The sequence below is a fragment of the Brienomyrus brachyistius genome, chromosome 16 (assembly GCF_023856365.1).
Source record: "Brienomyrus brachyistius isolate T26 chromosome 16, BBRACH_0.4, whole genome shotgun sequence".
Classification (NCBI taxonomy): Eukaryota; Metazoa; Chordata; class Actinopteri; order Osteoglossiformes; family Mormyridae; genus Brienomyrus; species Brienomyrus brachyistius.
Genome location: NC_064548.1, coordinates 8,167,991 through 8,190,505, shown reverse-complemented (window position 1 = coordinate 8,190,505; position 22,515 = coordinate 8,167,991). Strand labels below are relative to the sequence as shown.

Sequence of the window (22,515 nt, the reverse complement as noted above, 5' to 3'; positions counted from 1 at the left end):
AGTGTTACGCAAATCGATGGGTAAGAATCATCACCAGCCATCCATAAAGGTGAGGATTTCATTTTGAGTGGCTAGATAATATTAGCTTATTTTTCAGATATTCTTTCACTCATCCATCCATCCATAGCTTGCCCAGTACAGTGTCAGTGGAAGCTCCTCCAAGGAGATACAGAGCAAGGAGGATAAGCAGGGCTATAGCAGTCCACCCCAGGGTGCACACTCACACATTTACGTAGTACCGTGAGGTGCCAATTGGCATCATTATGCTTTTGTACCATAGGAGGAAACAAAATGGGCAGAACATGCAGCCACCAAGTATCAACACACACACAGTGATAACCATAGGGCTTCCGGATCCCTCTTTGGGATCATTTCAGAGAGTTAAGGGGCCACTCATAGCCCTTCAGCAGCAAAACTTTATTATTTTTCTAGCTCAGTTTAAAGGAAAGGGAAGTGTAGGTCTGATGTTCTGATCAGGGAAACTTTTGAAAGTGCACTATTTTTTCAGTGAAATACCTGAGTAGCTCTTAACCTTATTTGCTGACAAAGTGCTGAAACAATCAAGAAAAATGCAGGGATGCTTGTTAATGTTAATTAAGCAACAAAGTAAACGCAGCTGAAGGTCATCGTGGTAATCATTGGTTCACCTTAACTTCTGGCTAACTGGGTAGCTGCAGTTAATCATTCAGAGACTCTTATAGTGTGAGCTCTGAGGTGCTTGTGTTTGTCTTCTTGGCTTTGGAGCGTAATCATTGGGATATTGAAGGTGAGCTTGCTGTTATGACCCCTCTTGCTGTTATGACCCCTCTTGCTGTTATGACCCCTCTTGCTGTTATGACCCCTCTTGCTGTTATGACCCCTCTTGCTGTTATGACCCCTCTTGCTGTTATGACCCCTCTTGCTGTTATGACCCCTCTTGCTGATAATTTCATGTGTTTTTTTTTTTTTTCCCCCTTCACCTATGAATTGTATCCTTTGCCTCCCCCCAGGGCCCCTGAAGGATGTCTGGTCGTGGTAAGAAGGCTGTTGCCAAAGCGAAGAGCTCCATGAGCCGTTCGACACGGGCCGGGCTGCAGTTCCCCGTGGGCCGCGTTGCCCGTCTGCTGCGAAAGGGAAACTATGCAGCCCGCATCGGCACAGGTGCTGCAATTTACTTGACCGCCATCCTGGAGTACCTGTGCGCCGAGGTCCTGGAGCTGGCTGGCAATGCCGCACGGGACAACAAGAAGCTGAGAGTCACTCCACGACACATCCAATTGGCCGTGCGTAATGATGAGGAGCTCAACACCCTGCTGGGTGGTGTCACCATTTCAGAGGGGGGTGTCCTGCCCAATATTCAGGCCCAGCTTCTGCCCAAGAAGACTGTCAAAGGCCTGAAGAGCTCCTTCCATGATGATGAAGGCAAAGACGTGCAGTCACAGGAGTTCTGATGTGGAGAGATGTTTTATTTTAAGAAAATATTAAAGTAACATTTTTAAATTCTTGCTTTTGTCTACAGCTGTGTGGCTCCTGTGGGATATTTTGGGTCTTATTAATGGGTGTGGCTTACCTAGACTGGGAGCTATGCAGCAGCTGTGCATGTGTAAGGTGAGATCATGAATCGCTGGTTAATCGGGGTGGGGTCTTCCTCACCAGGCAGTCAAAGGGTCTTTGGACTCTATTCTCTTTTGTGATCAGACTGAAATAAGACTTCTGGGCGTACAAGCAACACTAATATCTAGCTTGTGCTGGGATTTGGAAGAATGAGGAGCTGCTGTGATTATATCCAGCCCTGTAAAGATCACATAGTTTGAAATCCCAGCTTGCCCAACGACAACTTACACTATATATTACATCAATGATGTATAAATACCTAAGTAACATTTAAAATGTACTAAATACTACCTTTAGTGTTCCATCCAGGATGCCAGCATGGATTCAGAACCAGGGGGTATTCCACAAAGCTGAATTTCCCAGTCAGCTGGATAACTTAATCCAAATGTGGAAACTGTCCAGTAGGAGGAGCAGTATGTTACATTCCTATTGGACAATCCTTACATTACACTTATCTGGCTAATCTGCTTCATAGAATACCTCTGCACTGTAACCCCCTAAGCAAAGTGCTCTCTGGATAAAAGTTCTTACTGTATCAGTAGGGGGCAGACAAATACAGTGCAAGATGTTTCACAAGATTTCAGCTCCAATTTAGGGACCTTATACACTTTCTGAATTTACAGCCATCTTTCAGAACTTTACCTTGTCAAATGACCTGAAAACCATCTCACTTTTATTTCATCCCACATCTTTTTATTACTATTGATATCCTTTTCTCTTTGCAGTCTTTTTATTTGTTAGTTTAATCGTATTTTTATAGCGTTTTGTTTTTACCGTTTTGTTTTTCATTGTGTGACACATTTCCTTTCAAGAATAATTCTGGAAGCAGGTAGGAAAGCATTTCACTAGTAGTGTACGCTGTGTATGCGACAAAATCTGAAACCAGAATAGTCTTTGTACCTTGGCATTTTTAATCAGTTCACATGGTAAGCTTCCCCGTTCAGGGGACGTAATCTGCATATAAGCTGATAACATAAAGTCTATTAACTACCAATTTCTAAACAAACTGTTTTGTGCTCTATACGTTGCACGTTGTTTCGACCTTTTTATATAATATAAAAACCATCTAAATTAAGCCCCTGTATGTAAAATGTTTGTCTTTTAACCCCCCTAAAAAAGTCGTATATTAAAAATATAGACCTAGTAGGCTTATGCACTTACTGTACACTAACAAATAGTATGTAAGAATAATATTCACATACTATTTTATGTGACCCAATAATGTTCTGTATTGTTTTGTCTTGCGCGTCATCTGGATTTCAGCGATCTTTCGTCAAGCTCCAAAGTTTCGCGTTTAATTATTCATGGCCAACTCTCCATTATAGGGAACAACTGAAACCGGAAAATGTCTAAATTTGCGAATCTGGAAGGGCATATACATTCTACTAAGATAAATAGCCTTAAGCATTTTCTTTGACTGCCTAAGACTCTCGCACAGTATTGTAGATCTCAGTATTTACAACAATTAAGTATAAGACCATGATTTATATCTGCAACCTAAAGCTTATATACACAACCTAATGTATCCCTTGAGTTATTCAGCAGAAACTGAGAAGAAGCGGTGCGTACTGTACTTCTGTATCCGTTGGAAATATTCACAGCTTTGAATTTTTTTATTGAACAATTTCCATTTAATGGTGCAAACTAAGTGGGGTAGCCTGACTCTTAGTAATTGTTAATGCCAGTTTTGGTGTTTCTCCAAGAGCAGAATGGACCACCTTCAGCTTGGCCGTCACCCATCACAGGATGTTAGGTCACTCGGTAACTGTCGATGAGCAGCTCGGTAAAAAGCCATGAACAAAAGCCCCTTTCAGCCTCTCCCCTGTGAACTGAAAGTCATGGCAAGTGGGTTAATTACACGTTTCTAGCCCTGGTCCAGAATGATTAGATTAAGCAATACCAGAACCAGTGAGTCACTGTCATTCATCGGAACTTTTTATTTTAACTGTACCAAAATACAGCCAAGGAAAATGGAACATTTTAATAGTGACGTGTTTCCCAAAAACAGTTGTTCACATTTTTTTTTTGTTTGTAGAAACAATACAAGTCAAACCCATGTGACATAAATACGCAATGGTTGGAATAATAAAATTAAGATTGTTCATTGTTTTATATTATATAACAATGCAATGAATTTTATAATTATAACTATAACAGTATTATATATATCCATCCATCCATCATCTACCGCTGAATCCGAGGTCGGGTTGCGGGGGCAGCAGTCTCAGCAGGGAGACCCAGACTTCCCTCTCCCCGGCCACTTCATCCAGCTCCTCTGGGGGGACCCCGAGGCGTTCCCAGGCCAGCCGTGAGACATAGTCTCTCCAGCGTGTCCTGGGTCTTCCCCGGGGCCTCCTACCAGTGGGACATGCCCGGAACACCTCACCAGGGAGGCGTCCAGGAGGCATCCTAATCAGATGCCCGAGCCACCTCATCTGGCTCCTCTCGATGCGGAGGAGCAGCGGCTCTACTCTGAGTCCCTCCCGAATGACTGAGCTCCTCACCCTATCTCTAAGGGAGAGCCCAGCCACCCTGCTGAGGAAACTCATTTCGGCCGCTTGTACCCGCGATCTCGTTCTTTCGGTCACTATCCAAAGCTCATGACCATAGGTGAGAGTAGGAACGTAGATCGACTGGTAATTCGAGAGCTTTGCCTTTTGGCTCAGCTCTCTCTTCACCATGACAGACCGATGCAGCGCCCGCATCACTGCTGACGCCGCACCGATCCCCCTGTCGATCTCCCGCTCCATTGTTCCCCCACTCGTGAACAAGACCCCGAGATACTTAAACTCCTCCACTTGGGGAAGGACCCCATCCCCAACCCGGAGAGAGCATTCTACCCTTTTCCGGCTGAGAACCATGGTCTCAGATTTGGAGGTGCTGATCCTCATCCCAGCCGCTTCATACTCGGCTGCGAACCGTCCCAATGAGAGTCGAAGGTCACGGTCCGATGAGGCCAACAGAACCACATCATCGGCAAAAAGCAGAGACTTAATCCTGAGGCCACCAAACCGGACACCCTCAACGCCCTGGCTGCGCCTAGAAATTCTGTCCATAAAAACTATGAACAGAATCAGTGACAAAGGGCAGCCCTGACGGAGTCCAACCCTCACTGGAGTCCGACTTATTGCCGCCCATGCGGACCAGGCACCGGTCATACAGGGACTGAACCGCCCTTAAAAGGAAGCCCGGTACCCCATACTCCCGGAGCACTCCCCACAGGACTCCCCGAGGGACACGGTCGAATGCCTTCTCCAAGTCCACAAAACACATGTAGACTGGTCGGGCAAACTCCCATGAGCCCTCCAAAACCCTGCTGAGAGTATAGAGCTGGACCACTGTTCCACAGCCAGCGCGAAAACCACACTGCTCACAGGCGAAGAAAATTATGTTTAAATTATACTCATGTTTGGTTGAAACTGTGATTGACTATTGTCTGTTGACTATTGTCTGTTGACTATTGTCTGTTGACTATTGTCTGTCAAAGTGTGTCTCTCCTGTAGTCACCCAAGGATTTGCAGCAAACATATAACACAAAGTCAAAGTGAACATTATTTATTATCCATGTATTTTTTGACTCAATCACTATCCCACGCTGTTTGGCTCATGAGTATCTAACTGGGTTATTGAACTAATGTGGTTAATTCATTATTTAACTGAGCTAGTGGAGAAATTTAACAAATACATGGAATGGCTGAGGTGCCCCTGCAGAGAGGTTTGGGAACTGAAGCGGTGTTCATCTAGCCATCCAACTAGATATCAGTAATGTTATGGATAACAGAAGGAATTCTTATTTATTTTTTATTGTGTTACAGTTAATAATGTTCTGGTGTTACTTTTTTTCTGATTGAATACAGGGCACTCACTCTTTCACATTTGAGAGACTTGGGGGCTGAAAATCCCCACGAATGTCAGTGGCAGCCTGTAGGGCCGCCAGATTCCATTAGAAGGTGCTGTTGTAGCAGGCAGTGGCAGTACCTGTCCAGTGAAACCCATGTGCAGTTACAAACCATGTACGTTACACATTCCTGATCACACTCCTGGAAAATAAGTGTTTGAATCACCATTTTAGTGGAAATTTAAGAGTGAGAAGTTATGGAGTTATCTATGGAGATCCTGAGAAGGCACTGTTTACAACCGTATGGCTGTAAATGAATCCTCAGAGACGACCTTCTCACCCTTACAAAGCAGTCCAGCACCCATCCCTGTGTGATGTTCATAAACGTAATCAACCAGCAACTTGCAATCTGCCTTTTTGGAGTGTTACGCAAATCGATGGGTAAGAATCATCACCAGCCATCCATAAAGGTGAGGATTTCATTTTGAGTGGCTAGATAATATTAGCTTATTTTTCAGATATTCTTTCACTCATCCATCCATCCATAGCTTGCCCAGTACAGTGTCAGTGGAAGCTCCTCCAAGGAGATACAGAGCAAGGAGGATAAGCAGGGCTATAGCAGTCCACCCCAGGGTGCACACTCACACATTTACGTAGTACCGTGAGGTGCCAATTGGCATCATTATGCTTTTGTACCATAGGAGGAAACAAAATGGGCAGAACATGCAGCCACCAAGTATCAACACACACACAGTGATAACCATAGGGCTTCCGGATCCCTCTTTGGGATCATTTCAGAGAGTTAAGGGGCCACTCATAGCCCTTCAGCAGCAAAACTTTATTATTTTTCTAGCTCAGTTTAAAGGAAAGGGAAGTGTAGGTCTGATGTTCTGATCAGGGAAACTTTTGAAAGTGCACTATTTTTTCAGTGAAATACCTGAGTAGCTCTTAACCTTATTTGCTGACAAAGTGCTGAAACAATCAAGAAAAATGCAGGGATGCTTGTTAATGTTAATTAAGCAACAAAGTAAACGCAGCTGAAGGTCATCGTGGTAATCATTGGTTCACCTTAACTTCTGGCTAACTGGGTAGCTGCAGTTAATCATTCAGAGACTCTTATAGTGTGAGCTCTGAGGTGCTTGTGTTTGTCTTCTTGGCTTTGGAGCGTAATCATTGGGATATTGAAGGTGAGCTTGCTGTTATGACCCCTCTTGCTGTTATGACCCCTCTTGCTGTTATGACCCCTCTTGCTGTTATGACCCCTCTTGCTGTTATGACCCCTCTTGCTGTTATGACCCCTCTTGCTGTTATGACCCCTCTTGCTGTTATGACCCCTCTTGCTGATAATTTCATGTGTTTTTTTTTTTTTTCCCCCTTCACCTATGAATTGTATCCTTTGCCTCCCCCCAGGGCCCCTGAAGGATGTCTGGTCGTGGTAAGAAGGCTGTTGCCAAAGCGAAGAGCTCCATGAGCCGTTCGACACGGGCCGGGCTGCAGTTCCCCGTGGGCCGCGTTGCCCGTCTGCTGCGAAAGGGAAACTATGCAGCCCGCATCGGCACAGGTGCTGCAATTTACTTGACCGCCATCCTGGAGTACCTGTGCGCCGAGGTCCTGGAGCTGGCTGGCAATGCCGCACGGGACAACAAGAAGCTGAGAGTCACTCCACGACACATCCAATTGGCCGTGCGTAATGATGAGGAGCTCAACACCCTGCTGGGTGGTGTCACCATTTCAGAGGGGGGTGTCCTGCCCAATATTCAGGCCCAGCTTCTGCCCAAGAAGACTGTCAAAGGCCTGAAGAGCTCCTTCCATGATGATGAAGGCAAAGACGTGCAGTCACAGGAGTTCTGATGTGGAGAGATGTTTTATTTTAAGAAAATATTAAAGTAACATTTTTAAATTCTTGCTTTTGTCTACAGCTGTGTGGCTCCTGTGGGATATTTTGGGTCTTATTAATGGGTGTGGCTTACCTAGACTGGGAGCTATGCAGCAGCTGTGCATGTGTAAGGTGAGATCATGAATCGCTGGTTAATCGGGGTGGGGTCTTCCTCACCAGGCAGTCAAAGGGTCTTTGGACTCTATTCTCTTTTGTGATCAGACTGAAATAAGACTTCTGGGCGTACAAGCAACACTAATATCTAGCTTGTGCTGGGATTTGGAAGAATGAGGAGCTGCTGTGATTATATCCAGCCCTGTAAAGATCACATAGTTTGAAATCCCAGCTTGCCCAACGACAACTTACACTATATATTACATCAATGATGTATAAATACCTAAGTAACATTTAAAATGTACTAAATACTACCTTTAGTGTTCCATCCAGGATGCCAGCATGGATTCAGAACCAGGGGGTATTCCACAAAGCTGAATTTCCCAGTCAGCTGGATAACTTAATCCAAATGTGGAAACTGTCCAGTAGGAGGAGCAGTATGTTACATTCCTATTGGACAATCCTTACATTACACTTATCTGGCTAATCTGCTTCATAGAATACCTCTGCACTGTAACCCCCTAAGCAAAGTGCTCTCTGGATAAAAGTTCTTACTGTATCAGTAGGGGGCAGACAAATACAGTGCAAGATGTTTCACAAGATTTCAGCTCCAATTTAGGGACCTTATACACTTTCTGAATTTACAGCCATCTTTCAGAACTTTACCTTGTCAAATGACCTGAAAACCATCTCACTTTTATTTCATCCCACATCTTTTTATTACTATTGATATCCTTTTCTCTTTGCAGTCTTTTTATTTGTTAGTTTAATCGTATTTTTATAGCGTTTTGTTTTTACCGTTTTGTTTTTCATTGTGTGACACATTTCCTTTCAAGAATAATTCTGGAAGCAGGTAGGAAAGCATTTCACTAGTAGTGTACGCTGTGTATGCGACAAAATCTGAAACCAGAATAGTCTTTGTACCTTGGCATTTTTAATCAGTTCACATGGTAAGCTTCCCCGTTCAGGGGACGTAATCTGCATATAAGCTGATAACATAAAGTCTATTAACTACCAATTTCTAAACAAACTGTTTTGTGCTCTATACGTTGCACGTTGTTTCGACCTTTTTATATAATATAAAAACCATCTAAATTAAGCCCCTGTATGTAAAATGTTTGTCTTTTAACCCCCCTAAAAAAGTCGTATATTAAAAATATAGACCTAGTAGGCTTATGCACTTACTGTACACTAACAAATAGTATGTAAGAATAATATTCACATACTATTTTATGTGACCCAATAATGTTCTGTATTGTTTTGTCTTGCGCGTCATCTGGATTTCAGCGATCTTTCGTCAAGCTCCAAAGTTTCGCGTTTAATTATTCATGGCCAACTCTCCATTATAGGGAACAACTGAAACCGGAAAATGTCTAAATTTGCGAATCTGGAAGGGCATATACATTCTACTAAGATAAATAGCCTTAAGCATTTTCTTTGACTGCCTAAGACTCTCGCACAGTATTGTAGATCTCAGTATTTACAACAATTAAGTATAAGACCATGATTTATATCTGCAACCTAAAGCTTATATACACAACCTAATGTATCCCTTGAGTTATTCAGCAGAAACTGAGAAGAAGCGGTGCGTACTGTACTTCTGTATCCGTTGGAAATATTCACAGCTTTGAATTTTTTTATTGAACAATTTCCATTTAATGGTGCAAACTAAGTGGGGTAGCCTGACTCTTAGTAATTGTTAATGCCAGTTTTGGTGTTTCTCCAAGAGCAGAATGGACCACCTTCAGCTTGGCCGTCACCCATCACAGGATGTTAGGTCACTCGGTAACTGTCGATGAGCAGCTCGGTAAAAAGCCATGAACAAAAGCCCCTTTCAGCCTCTCCCCTGTGAACTGAAAGTCATGGCAAGTGGGTTAATTACACGTTTCTAGCCCTGGTCCAGAATGATTAGATTAAGCAATACCAGAACCAGTGAGTCACTGTCATTCATCGGAACTTTTTATTTTAACTGTACCAAAATACAGCCAAGGAAAATGGAACATTTTAATAGTGACGTGTTTCCCAAAAACAGTTGTTCACATTTTTTTTTTGTTTGTAGAAACAATACAAGTCAAACCCATGTGACATAAATACGCAATGGTTGGAATAATAAAATTAAGATTGTTCATTGTTTTATATTATATAACAATGCAATGAATTTTATAATTATAACTATAACAGTATTATATATATCCATCCATCCATCATCTACCGCTGAATCCGAGGTCGGGTTGCGGGGGCAGCAGTCTCAGCAGGGAGACCCAGACTTCCCTCTCCCCGGCCACTTCATCCAGCTCCTCTGGGGGGACCCCGAGGCGTTCCCAGGCCAGCCGTGAGACATAGTCTCTCCAGCGTGTCCTGGGTCTTCCCCGGGGCCTCCTACCAGTGGGACATGCCCGGAACACCTCACCAGGGAGGCGTCCAGGAGGCATCCTAATCAGATGCCCGAGCCACCTCATCTGGCTCCTCTCGATGCGGAGGAGCAGCGGCTCTACTCTGAGTCCCTCCCGAATGACTGAGCTCCTCACCCTATCTCTAAGGGAGAGCCCAGCCACCCTGCTGAGGAAACTCATTTCGGCCGCTTGTACCCGCGATCTCGTTCTTTCGGTCACTATCCAAAGCTCATGACCATAGGTGAGAGTAGGAACGTAGATCGACTGGTAATTCGAGAGCTTTGCCTTTTGGCTCAGCTCTCTCTTCACCATGACAGACCGATGCAGCGCCCGCATCACTGCTGACGCCGCACCGATCCCCCTGTCGATCTCCCGCTCCATTGTTCCCCCACTCGTGAACAAGACCCCGAGATACTTAAACTCCTCCACTTGGGGAAGGACCCCATCCCCAACCCGGAGAGAGCATTCTACCCTTTTCCGGCTGAGAACCATGGTCTCAGATTTGGAGGTGCTGATCCTCATCCCAGCCGCTTCACACTCGGCTGCGAACCGTCCCAATGAGAGTCGAAGGTCACGGTCCGATGAGGCCAACAGAACCACATCATCGGCAAAAAGCAGAGACTTAATCCTGAGGCCACCAAACCGGACACCCTCAACGCCCTGGCTGCGCCTAGAAATTCTGTCCATAAAAACTATGAACAGAATCAGTGACAAAGGGCAGCCCTGACGGAGTCCAACCCTCACTGGAGTCCGACTTATTGCCGCCCATGCGGACCAGGCACCGGTCATACAGGGACTGAACCGCCCTTAAAAGGAAGCCCGGTACCCCATACTCCCGGAGCACTCCCCACAGGACTCCCCGAGGGACACGGTCGAATGCCTTCTCCAAGTCCACAAAACACATGTAGACTGGTCGGGCAAACTCCCATGAGCCCTCCAAAACCCTGCTGAGAGTATAGAGCTGGACCACTGTTCCACAGCCAGCGCGAAAACCACACTGCTCCTCCTGAATCCGAGGTTCAACAATCCGGCGGACCCTGCTCTCCAGGACCCCCGAATAGACCTTACCAGGGAGACTGAGGAGTGTGATCCCCCTATAGTTGGAGCACACCCTCCGGTCCCCCTTCTTAAAGAGGGGGACCACCACCCCGGTCTGCCAGTCCAGAGGTACTGCCCCCGATGTCCACACGATGCCACAGATGCGTGTCAACCAGGACAGCCCCGCAACATCCAGAGCCTTGAGGAACTCTGGGCGGATCTCATCCACCCCCGGGGCCCGGCCACCGAGGAGCTTTTTAACCACCTCAGCGACCTCCGCCCCAGAGATAGGCGAGTCCACCCCCAAGTCCCCACACCCTGCTTCCATTACGGAAGGCGTGTCGGTGGGATTGAGAAGGTCTTCGAAGTATTCCCTCCACCGACTCAGAACGTCCCGAGTTGAGGTCAGCAGCGCACCATCCCCACCATAAACAGTGTTGAAGTTGCACCGCTTCCCCGCCCTGAGCCGCCGGATGGTGGACCAGAACCTCCTCGAAGCCGTCCGGAAGTCGTTTTCCATGGCCTCGCCAAACTCCTCCCACACCCGAGTTTTTGCCTCAGCAACCGCCAAAGCCGCATCTCGCTTGGCCTGCCGGTAGCCGTCAGCTGCGTCTGGAGTCCCACAGGCCAAAAAGGCCCGGTAGGACTCCTTCTTCAGCTTGACGGCATCCCTCACCACTGGTGTCCACCAGCGGGTTCGAGGATTGCCGCCGCGACAGGCACTGACCACCTTACGGCCGCAGCTCCGGTCAGCCGCCTCCACAATGGAGGTGCGGAACATGGCCCATTCGGACTCAATGTCCCCCGCCTCCCCCGGGATATGGGAGAAGTTCTGCCGGAGGTAGGAGTTGAAACTCCTCCTGACAGGGGGTTCCACCAGACGTTCCCAGCAGACCCTCGCTATACGCTTGGGCCTGCCAGGCCTGGCCGGCTTCCTCCCCCACCAGCGGAGCCAACCCACCACCAGGTAGTGCTCAGTTGACAGCTCCGCCCCTCTCTTCACCCGAGTGTCCAAGACATGCGGCCCAAGTCCGACGACACGACTACAAAGTCAATCATCGAACTGCGGCCTAGGGTGTCCTGGTGCTAAGTGCAAATGTGGACACCCTTATGTTTGAACATGGTGTTCATTATGGACAATCCATGATGAGCACAGAAGTCCAACAACAAAGCACCGCTCGGGTTCAGGTCGGGGGGGCCGTTCCTCCCAATTACGCCCCTCCAGGTCTCACTGTCATTGCCCACGTGAGCATTGAAGTCCCCCAGCAGAACAAGAGAGTCCCCAGGAGGAGCGCTTTCCAACACCCCTTCCAAGGACTCCAAAAAGGGTGGGTATTCTGAACTGCCGTTTGGCACATAAGCGCAAACAACAGTCAGGATCCGTCCCCCCACCCGAAGGCGAAGGGAGGCTACCCTCTCGTCCACTGCGGTAAACCCCAATGTACAGGTACCCAGCCAGGGGGCAATAAATATGCCCACCCCCGCTCGGCGCCTCTCCCCGTGGGCAACTCCAGAGTGGAAAAGGGTCCAACCCCCCTCAAGGAGACTGGTTCCAGAGCCCAAGCCGTGCGTCGAGGTGAGTCCGACTATATCTAGCCGGAACTTCGCAACCTCGCGCACCAGGTCAGGCTCCTTCCCCATCAGAGAGGTGACATTCCATGTCCCTAGAGCTAGCTTCTGCAGCCGAGGATCGGACCGCCAAGGTCCCCGCCTTTGGCAGCCGGCCAGCTTGCATCGCACCCGACCCCTATAGCCCCTCCCATGGGTGGTGAGCCCATTGGAGGGGGGACCCACGTGCCTTGTTCGGGCTGTGCCCGACCAGGCCCCATGAGTGTAGGCCTGGCCACCAGGCGCTCGCCCTCGAGCCCCACCCCCAGGCCTGGCTCCAGGGGGGGGCCCCGGTGACCCGCGTCTGGCCAAGGGAAATCGTGTGTCCAAAATCTTGTCCTTCATAGGAATCTTCTGAGCCACACTTCATCTGGTTCCTCACCCAGGACCTGTTTGCCTTGGGTGACCCTACCAGGGGCATAAAGCCCCAGACAACATAGCTCCTGAGATCACTGGAACACGCAAACCCCTCCACCACGATAAGGTGTCGGCTCCAAGAGAGGTATATATATATATATTAAAATAAATAATTTTAAATAAAAAATTAACAATGTATCTTGGATAACAGGTGCTTTGAAGTTCCTTGTTTTAGCTTCAGCTACATTAATTTTAATACTACAATGGGAGAATAGCATGAGCACAGTTTTTGATAGAATTTAATTTCTATACTGAATATAAAGATTATAAAATGAATTGACAGCCCCATTATCAGTCTGATAACTTGTGCTTCTTCATCTTGAAATATAGGCCTCTGTCTTCTTCCTGACACCACTTCACTATGCCCCCCCCCAACACCACACTATGCTCTGCTAACCCGCAGGGGCCATCCATCCATCCATCCATCCATCTTCTGTAACTGCTTATCCTATTCTGCCTAACTGCTTCTCCAGAGCCTACCCTGGAAGCTATTGGCACAAGGCAGGGAACAACCTAAGATGGGGAGCCAACCCATTGCAGGGCACACTCACACACCACTCACTTACACATGCACACCTATGGGCAATTTGATAACTCCAACTCAACATGTTTATGGACTTTCGGGGGAAACTGAAGTACCTGGAGGAACATGTAAACCACACACATGGAGCCATGATGGAGACTTGAACCCTGGTGCCAGAGGTATGAGGCAACAATGCAAATCTCTAAGGCACCGTGCTGCCCCTAACCCAGGGGTGAAGCAAGGAATTCTGAGAAGCTTAGTTCTTGTTCCTTGCCCATACAGCAGAGGGCGCTAGTACATTTAGGGGCACCTTATGTGGGTAGATGTTTTGTGGCGGCGTAGCAGTGGTGATGGGCGTAATGACTCCTCTTTTAGGACGCAGTTAGTTTGATTCACTACGCCTAAAAGATTCGTTCTGATTTCTTCACCAGCTCTTTCAGTGATTTCATAGATCTGAAACACTTGGCCCGGATATGTCAAAATAGCCCATCGTTTACTCTAAATTGCGCTGAAGTTAAATGTTTGTTATTGAATTATAGCGTAGTCAAATTATCTCAACATTGTACCATAGCTACTTATGTTGTTAAAAACGCAAACCGAATTGCACATCACAGTCAACCAATTGATATTAGGGAAGCCAAAAAAAAACGCAAATGAAAAAACGCAATGAAAAGCGCAACGCGTTGTACTGCGTTTTTTATTGTTTCGCATGCGTTTTTCTGCGTTTTCATCTCGCGTTTGTCCGCGTTATTCTGGGTCCATGTACGTTTTTAATGTCGCGTTGTTTTCGCCGTTTCTATGATTGTTCCTTGTGTTTGTGGGGAAAAGAGGGAGCAAAAAACGCATACAAACACTCTGAAATGCGTTTGTATCCATTTTCGATTGTCATCAATGGGAGTCAGTAGCGCAGAGAAATGCGTGCAGCAGTCAGTTTTCAAAAAGTGCTGCGTTGGGTTTAAACATATGTAATATATAGGAATACATCAAAATCGCAAGGCTAGCTAAGATTGTTTTTCCATGACAGTAAAAAACGAGTTAGGGAACTTTAACCCCCCTGCGCTATAATGTCGGTACTGAACTAAAAATAAGAAAAAAAAAACTGATCTTAATCTAGGTCACTAGCAATGTAAGAATTGTATATGCGTAACATGCGATGCTGGTGTTATTATCGCGCACTGTTCAGCCCTATAATACAATACAGCCATTCTTCGTATTCAGTACAAAATACCCCGCCACGCCGGTACCAGTTTTAACGCCAGTGGAAAACCAGCACCTTGAAGTACCCTACTTTTGGTACTTTCGCAAAGTACGGGAAAATACGCTACATGTGGTGGAAACGCGCCTCCTTTAAACCGCTAGTACTCACGACACTGACGGAAACAGCTCATATCTTAATCAGAATCAGAAAACATTTATTGTTCCTGGGGAAATAGTTTGTAATTAAGACTGCACAGTAAACCACACAAAAAGATTTTAAAATAGGCAAAACAAAGTGCCATATATAACTATTTCTGAATAGATACGGTATTATTGCAAATGTGCCCTGGGTGATTCACCGGTTGTACATTTTTTTCGAAAGGAATGTTTTCCTGAGGCGCTCGGTGGAGCGTTTAAGTCCAGCTGTCTGCGGCTGAATGTGCTCTTCTGTCCAACCACAGCATTACGAAGCGGATGAGCAGCATTGACCATAATAAACCGAAGTCTGGACAGCATCCCCCTCTGCGCTACAGTGTCGATAGTGTCCAGTTGCTCCCCTCGAACCGGCCCAGCCTTCATGATTAACTTGAGTCTGCTGGCATCAGGCACCCTGACATCGCTGCCTCAGCGCACCACAGCGTAAAAGGGGGCACTTGCTCCCACAGACTCGCACAACATCCGCAGACTCCTTTCGTGTTTATAGCTGGCAGTGCAGTTCTTAGAGCAGTCCAATTTGCTATCTAGATGGACACCCAGAAATTTATAATCCTCTACAATCTCCCCGAATGGACCTAAAATTAAAGGAATATTTTTTAACAAATTTCTTTAACTTAGCTTATTCGGAGCATATAAATAAATTAAAATAAACCAGCAAGTGAACAGAACTTTTATAGTCCACAGTGAGATATTCGCACAGCCTGTAATTCACAAATCCTAAAAAGCAGGGGCAATTCTAGGTTTGACCCTTGGGGGGAAGGGGCTCAGCCCCCTATAGGGGCCATTTGAGGAAATACAGGACGCCATACCCTCCACGAAAAAATTTGGGGGTGGCGTGGGGGGGGGATTTCCGGCTGTAAATTTTCTACTTGATGTATACTCCGTAGGGATTAATCGCTAACTGGAGCTACAATTTTTTCAGGGTGGCCGAGACAAAAAACAAATAAAAAATAGGATGGCTAAAGCCCCCAAAATAGGATCTAAAACCGTTTATATGCTATGAAGAAATGACGTTTCTTTTGAATTACTTTTCAGGACCAGTCATCGACTTTTTTAAAGGGAAGCCGACCACCACCCTCCTCCTGGGCTTGACTGGCCATTTGAACCCGGTATTTTCCCGGTGGGCTATCAATATGTATTGTATACCCCCTCGAACAGCAAAATGTATCGCTTGCTAAAAGTTATCAATAGGTAAAATTCATCGTGGGGCCGTGGGGGACACAAAAGACCGGGGCAAATTTTTAACTTAATCCCAGTCCAGCCCTGCCCTCCTCTGACGTCGGACTCATTGAAAGTGATTCCGCAGAACTGCCCTGCCTCCGCATATCCCACTAACCCGGTCAGCTGCGCTGTCAGAGACTCGAGAAACAACTTCCCTGTAATATATGCCCTTACCCTGTAGGGCAATGAGAACTTGTAGCATCATCTGGCTCGTCTGCCTGCTTTTGGAAGAAGCTTGGGCGTGGGGCTTTAAAGGCGGCATTCTTCACAACTCCATATGGCTCGGTAAGGGCATCTAATCAACGTTTGTCTGTGGTGTATTGCAGTGTGAAGGACCATACCTGATAAATAAATCCATCGGTGTCACCATACTTTAACTCATACGCTTTTATGGAATACTTTTCGGTACGTAGTGGAATAGTGAGTTTATTTCTGTAATATTTTATTACTAGACTGATATTTTTGACAAACACCACAAGCATGTAATGCCTTTATGTACAAAATTCTGGTAAAATAAAGTGCTCAGTGAACACTGGCAGATCAGTTGGTTTGTAGTGAGCTTCAGCTTCTGTGAGACCATGCATAAGATCTAACGCAGTTTAATTCAGCTCTGCTCTATTAAAAGACCAAGAATGTGGCAAGTACCAAGAAAAGACGCTTCCATATCATTTACCCTTTTGTTAGTGAAAGTGCAACACGTTACTGGTGATAAATATTCCTCCTGTGTTATTCTTAACAAAATAGATCTTTTTTTGACAGATTTTTTTTACATGATTTCTGGATCTAGGGGGCGGCATGGTGGTGCAGTGGTTAGCACTGTTGCCTCACACCTCTGGGACCCAGGTTCGAGTCTCCGCCTGGGTCACATGTGTGTGGAGTTTGCATGTTCTCCCCATGTCGTCGTGGGGTTTCCTCCGGGTACTCCGGTTTCCCCCCACAGTCCAAAAACATGCTGAGGCTAATTGGAGTTGCTAAATTGCCCGTAGGTGTGCATGTGTGAGTGAATGGTGTGTGAGTGTGCCCTGCGATGGGCTGGCCCCCCATCCTGGGTTGTTCCCTGCCTCATGCCCATTGCTTCCAGGATAGGCTCCAGACCCCCCGCGACCCAGTAGGATAAGCAGTTTGGAAAATGGATGGATGGATTTCTGGATCTCAAATTATATTCTTATGTTAAAGATGGACTTTATATCTAAATCTTCTCTCTTAAATGATAAAGCTGTTGCTCTTATTGGTCATAAAAAAAAGGTTTGTTGCCTCTTAAATTTTTCAGTCTGTGCTGCTGCTATTGATTTTATAACCATATCCATGGAAGTCTCCCTGCGGATGGGGAGGGGGATAATGGACTCCTCTCTGTCAACAGAACAAGCAGCTGGAGTGTACCACCGTGAGTCACGCAAGGGGAGGTACCAGCTGACCTACAAGGAAGCCAAAGCCGTTTGCGAGTTTGAAGGGGGTAAACTGGCAACATATGACCAGCTGGAGGCAGCCCGTAACATAGGTCTGTGATCCCACCCCCTACCACATTAAAGACCCCATGCCAGTTGTGTCATTAGGGGGTTTTTGACCTCCAGATGTATCCTTACTATACAATTTATCATGATTAACAGCTAAAATGTTGATCTTGGTGGGGGGGGGGGAGGGGGGGGCAATTGCTTGCGAGGTCTGTATTCAATTGTATTTCAGTCCAGATGAGGACCAGAGACCATTGATGTCCAGCAATTTTCTCCAGATATCATAATTTATTACTTTGACTTGAATTCTTAAGCATGAATAAAATCATAGCATTTTCCAAAATGAAGAAAGGGACCATGGGACACTTACCATTAGCTTTTGATACCTATGATTTAGACGATACCTGCATTCTTAAATGATGCTCTTTGGTATTAATATTTTTGATGACTGGTATTGTTTAAATCTCGTAAGGAAATGACATACAGACAATAGCGTAATTATAGCAATAACAAATTATGTTGTTACATTTTTTACAACTCTAGTTGTCTGCAATTACAATATACTGATTTTGGTTGTTATCATACTGCAGGAATGATCATGTCCTTCCATTTTATCAAATGACATGTAATGTATGTGATATTAATGGTATCCTAACATGTATATGCTAGGATCACAGACAATGTCTCCAGATCATGGGAGAGCAGATCCTTTAACAGTCCAATCTGCCCCCTCAGGTCTCCATGTGTGCTCAGCTGGCTGGTTTGACAAGGGGCGAGTTGGCTACCCCATCGTTAAAGTGGGGGCCAGATGTGGCTTTGGCAAAGTTGGCATCATTGACTATGGTTACAGGCTGAACAAGAGTGAGCGGTGGGACGTCTATTGTTATAACCCCAATGGTGAGTAAAACCAAAATGGGTAGTACTGATCATCAGGGCGCGGTGCTACACAGCCCCCGCTCACAGTGGAAGACTGTGATCATGCTAAACTCCCTTTGAGTTGATGGTTAGGTCTGAGTACTGTTAAGGGTTGTTTTTTTGTAGTGGTAAGATACATCTACAATGTATAAAGAGCAGAAAAAATGCTAGTCACAGATGAGTGGCATACTACTCGCATTTGCCATAAGGGTTAGCAAGTGTAGGACGCAATTCAAATGATGTCATAATCTTTTAAATGCTTGTTGACAAATTGGAGACTGTCATTAAAAAAACACTTTAATTCCAATTTTTAAACCTCTCAGAAATGCTTGCTGTTATTAATTCTGAACGTTTTGGATTATTTCCCCCTCACTGCCTTACAAAGAACATCCATCCATTTTCCAAACCTCTTATCCTTCTGGGTCACAGGGGGTCCAGAGCCTATCCCAGAAGCTACGGGCACAACCCAGGGTGGGGGGGGGGGGGGGGGAGGAGACCACTCACAGGGCACGCTCACACCTATGGGCAATTTAGTAACTCCAGTTAACCTCAGCATGTCTTTGGACTGTGGGGGGAAACCGGAGGAAATCCCATGATGACATAGAGAGAACATGCAAACTCCACACACATAACCCAGTGAAAGACTCAAACTCTGGTCCCAGTGGTGTGAGGCAATAGTGCTAACCACTGCACTACCATGCCACATCACAAAGAAAGTCATTTCCCAACCTATTTTGAAATTGGATTTCACTAATAGTTTACATAAGTCAAAAAATGTGACCTGTTTCATTAGCGATTCAAGGTATATGCAGGTTCAAGGTATATTTTATCAGCAATAATTTCAGTGCTGAAACCAAACTGTAGCAGACGTCTTATTTCCACTGTCCCTTGTGTGTGTTTAGACATACACACACAGAGTATAAATCACTTAGTTTTAATGAATCAGAGAGTTTTAACATGTATCACTGGCCAGTTTAAAATATAGTTCTTTCCTGAAATGCCTGGGATTTAACAATGTCCCCCCCCCCCCCAGTTGCCTCACCTCGGCTGTTTTTCTACAGGGAAGCAGTGTGGAGGAATTCTGACAGAGCAGCACAGACTTATTAATTCCCCTGGGTACCCAGATGAGTATGAGGATGAGCAGATCTGCTACTGGCACATTCGCCTACGCTACGGACAGCGGGTGCAGCTGCGCTTCCTGGAATTCGACGTGGAGGATGACACTGCCTGCCTCTCTGACTACCTTGAGATTTATGACAGTTATGATGACGTCACTGGCTTTGTTGGGAGGTAAGAAATTGGCTAGTCTAATTGGTTGGTCTGAAAGCAGAGGCTTTAATCACCCTTAGAAGTACTGTAATACAGACCATTCATTTGCCATCCTTTGCCTCCAGGTGTACCAATATAGAATCTTCTGTGATTAAAAATGGTTTTTACATATCACTTAGTGTAATTGTTTTGGTAGCGAGTGCTATTGAATGATTCCTAGGATAAGAAGAGTAGTCGAGTATAAATCAATAGTATTAAAGCAACACTGCAGATATTTCATTAAATGAGAGATTTGTTCATTTGTACATACTTGTACTACAGTATTCAGTTTTTTCTTGGCCTTATATGCGCAATTTGAAATATATTTCAAGACTGAAAACTATTTGCAAAAATTTAACAGATGCAAGTTTTCTAATTAGCATTCTGCTAATCCACCAACTGCTAATTAGTGATGCTAATGTTTTTTGTTTGATTAGCACTTGCGCAAACTTTGAAAACCATTAATGGACCAACTAGCTTCTATTGAATTTACTTCTGCTAATTGAAAATCTTCTAACATTTTTTACAGCTAAATAAGTAAAGTTAAGAGGTCAAAACTAAAATCATATATATTTCTTCCTGTCTGTTGTGAGCGTGTCTGCGACAGCTCATAAGAGGTGATTGTGGATAACATGTCCGATTAAAGCTAGTCTGGGCTAAATGTAAGTGAACAAAGATCAAAAAATCAATTTAAACTGGGGTACCCTGAACTAAGTGGACAAAAGCGGCCTGTATCATGAAGCTGGATTTCTTGCTTAGCCAGATAACTTGTGGGATTTAACGTACCAAAATTTAAATGGACTTTATCTTCATTCACTTCAATTCATTCAGACTACATTAAATCCGAAAAGTTATCCAGCTAAGCAAAAAATCCTGGGATGAATCTCAGTATCAAGAACGCAAAGACCGTATTTGCCTTCCAAGAATGAACTTGGCGTGCAATGAATCATGATATAGCTTTCATTCAGTGGGGATGCAACCGATGTGTCCTTCATATTTGGGGTGGAGCAAGACTAACATCCACAGATTTTTACCGTCCTCATGTACTTGTGTTCTTAGTATTGGAACTGGTCTTCGGCAATGGAAGATGAAGTAAAATGGGTACCTGAGAACACAAGTATGGTCAAGTACCGGTATTGAGATTCATCTCTGATTCGTGACACAGGTCCCGGATGTATTTTCTGAGTTTTAACTGACAGAGATATGGACCAATAAAGAGCTGAGACCATCCTTTCTAGTTCCGGGTAAATGGAGTCATGCTGGCGGGAAATAGGGTTTCTCTGACAAAACACTTATATCTCACAAATGAAATATAGAAAGAAAATTTCAATGCATATTTATTCTGGACAATCTACGGAATCCAAGGATAACCAATAGTACGATCTAAATATTCTCTGCTATTCACTCTAGTCAGGCAGATGAGAGACTTCATTGTTAAACAGGCTAAATTTTTAGCATTCTATGTATGCTTTTAAAGGTTTCAGAACCCAAAACCAAAGTTAAATTCATATAAGTTAGCGGTTATCGTTAGCTTCCGCAGATGGTTTTAGTGGTTTATCCGTTTAGCTTTATTCAGTTAAACTTTAGAGTTAGCAGATTATCGAAGTTAACTTTTCGGTTAACTGTGCCCGGCGGTTTTCAAAGTGTGGGAATTTTGTAGGTGTAGATATAGGTAAGTTTGTATTTGTAAGGATGGCTGTGTAAATTCTCTTTTCCATATTTATACTTTCAGAATCAAAATGTTAGTTTTCAGAAAATCTCACTTTTCAAACTGGAAGTTCATTTGAACAGGACCTAACATGGAAATATACTTGTTTCTTTTCTTTTCTGTAGATTCTGCGGTGATGATTTGCCAGAGGACTTTATCAGTACAGGTCTGGTATTACTGGTCTTGGTTGGAATTTCATAATATATTTACATTAAGTTTTATTTAGCAGGTGCCTTTGATCAAAAGCGAACTACAAGTCAGACAAATAGCACAATACAATAATACAGTTGTCAAGCAGTCAGCTAGGCTTAAGTATGGCTAGGTTGAGCTTCAAATGAAAGTACATTAAATGGACATTAAAGCAAGAACTAGACAACATCTTCAAAGCACGAACCTAATAGGACAACTGAATGACGAGAAGTACAACATAAAGAACATTAAGGGACCAGAGTCACCAAGCTAGCAGTAAAACCAGCATTCATAAATCCATGACAGTGCGGGGTTGCCAACTCTCCCGCATCTGGCATGACACTCACGCTTTGAGTCTCACACAAAAAATCTTACAGCAAATCAATGTTATTTCATTGTAAACCTAAAATTACTGAAATTAAAAGTATAGGGGTTGTTTGCAAGCCCAAATTACAAGGTAATAAAACTTTTACATACAATGCATGCGCAGACTTTTCTCGAATTGAAAATCTCATGTCAGACAGCTGACCAAAGTTGGTAACCCTGGACAAGTGGTGTAATTATATTGAATAAAACCACCCTGATGTGTTGTTGGCATGTGTACTACTTTCACACAAATTATGCTCCTTCCCTCAGGAAATGTCATCACACTGAAGTTTCTCTCCGACTCCTCTGTGACGGCTGGTGGATTCCAGCTGGAATACTTTGCGGTCGACTCACCTACAGACTCACCAGCAATCATCACCTCAAGTCCAACTTCGCTGAGCGATGAATGACGTCTTTAACATATTCATCAGTCTTACCCTCTTACATTAATAAAATGGCTTAAATTTGTGTAATATCTGTATTTATAACTTTTTATATTCGTTCATAAGAAATATATGGTATTAAATGCAGTTCGTTTTCTATT

At 44.8% G+C, this 22,515-nt stretch overlaps 3 protein-coding genes across 4 annotated transcripts; all 3 read left to right on the top strand.

The window, feature by feature from the left end:
• Positions 1-668: 668 nt before the first annotated feature.
• On the top strand, positions 669-1,600 carry LOC125710234 (histone H2A, sperm-like). The gene is made up of 2 exons (XM_048979764.1): positions 669-766; positions 990-1,600. The coding sequence occupies exon 2, from the start codon at positions 1,002-1,004 to the stop codon at positions 1,428-1,430; it is 429 nt and encodes a 142-aa protein (XP_048835721.1). The 5' UTR covers positions 669-766; positions 990-1,001; the 3' UTR covers positions 1,431-1,600.
• On the top strand, positions 677-7,452 carry LOC125710235 (histone H2A, sperm-like). 2 transcript variants are annotated; one of them, XM_048979766.1, is made up of 2 exons: positions 677-766; positions 6,842-7,452. In XM_048979766.1, the coding sequence occupies exon 2, from the start codon at positions 6,854-6,856 to the stop codon at positions 7,280-7,282; it is 429 nt and encodes a 142-aa protein (XP_048835723.1). In that variant the 5' UTR covers positions 677-766; positions 6,842-6,853; the 3' UTR covers positions 7,283-7,452. The 2 variants fall into 2 exon arrangements, with proteins under 2 accessions (XP_048835723.1, XP_048835722.1); XM_048979765.1 differs by lacking the exon at positions 677-766 and adding an exon at positions 6,515-6,618.
• Positions 7,453-16,119: 8,667 nt separating this feature from the next.
• Positions 16,120-22,515, top strand: tnfaip6 (tumor necrosis factor, alpha-induced protein 6). The gene is made up of 6 exons (XM_048979428.1): positions 16,120-16,319; positions 17,395-17,532; positions 18,221-18,382; positions 19,462-19,690; positions 21,542-21,582; positions 22,242-22,515. Exons 1-6 carry the CDS (start codon positions 16,199-16,201, stop codon positions 22,379-22,381), a joined length of 831 nt encoding a protein of 276 aa, XP_048835385.1. The 5' UTR covers positions 16,120-16,198; the 3' UTR covers positions 22,382-22,515.

Excerpts from the sequence above, each read along its gene's own strand:
- tnfaip6 (XM_048979428.1), top strand. The coding sequence starts at position 16,199 with ATGCCCTTACCCTGTAGGGCAATGAGAACTTGTAGCATCATCTGGCTC. Across the intron at positions 17,533-18,220 it reads GGAGGCAGCCCGTAACATAG|GTCTCCATGTGTGCTCAGCT; the intron begins GTCTGTGATCCC and ends CTGCCCCCTCAG. Across the intron at positions 19,691-21,541 it reads GTCACTGGCTTTGTTGGGAG|ATTCTGCGGTGATGATTTGC; the intron begins GTAAGAAATTGG and ends TCTTTTCTGTAG.
- LOC125710234 (XM_048979764.1), top strand. The coding sequence starts at position 1,002 with ATGTCTGGTCGTGGTAAGAAGGCTGTTGCCAAAGCGAAGAGCTCCATG.
- LOC125710235 (XM_048979766.1), top strand. The coding sequence starts at position 6,854 with ATGTCTGGTCGTGGTAAGAAGGCTGTTGCCAAAGCGAAGAGCTCCATG.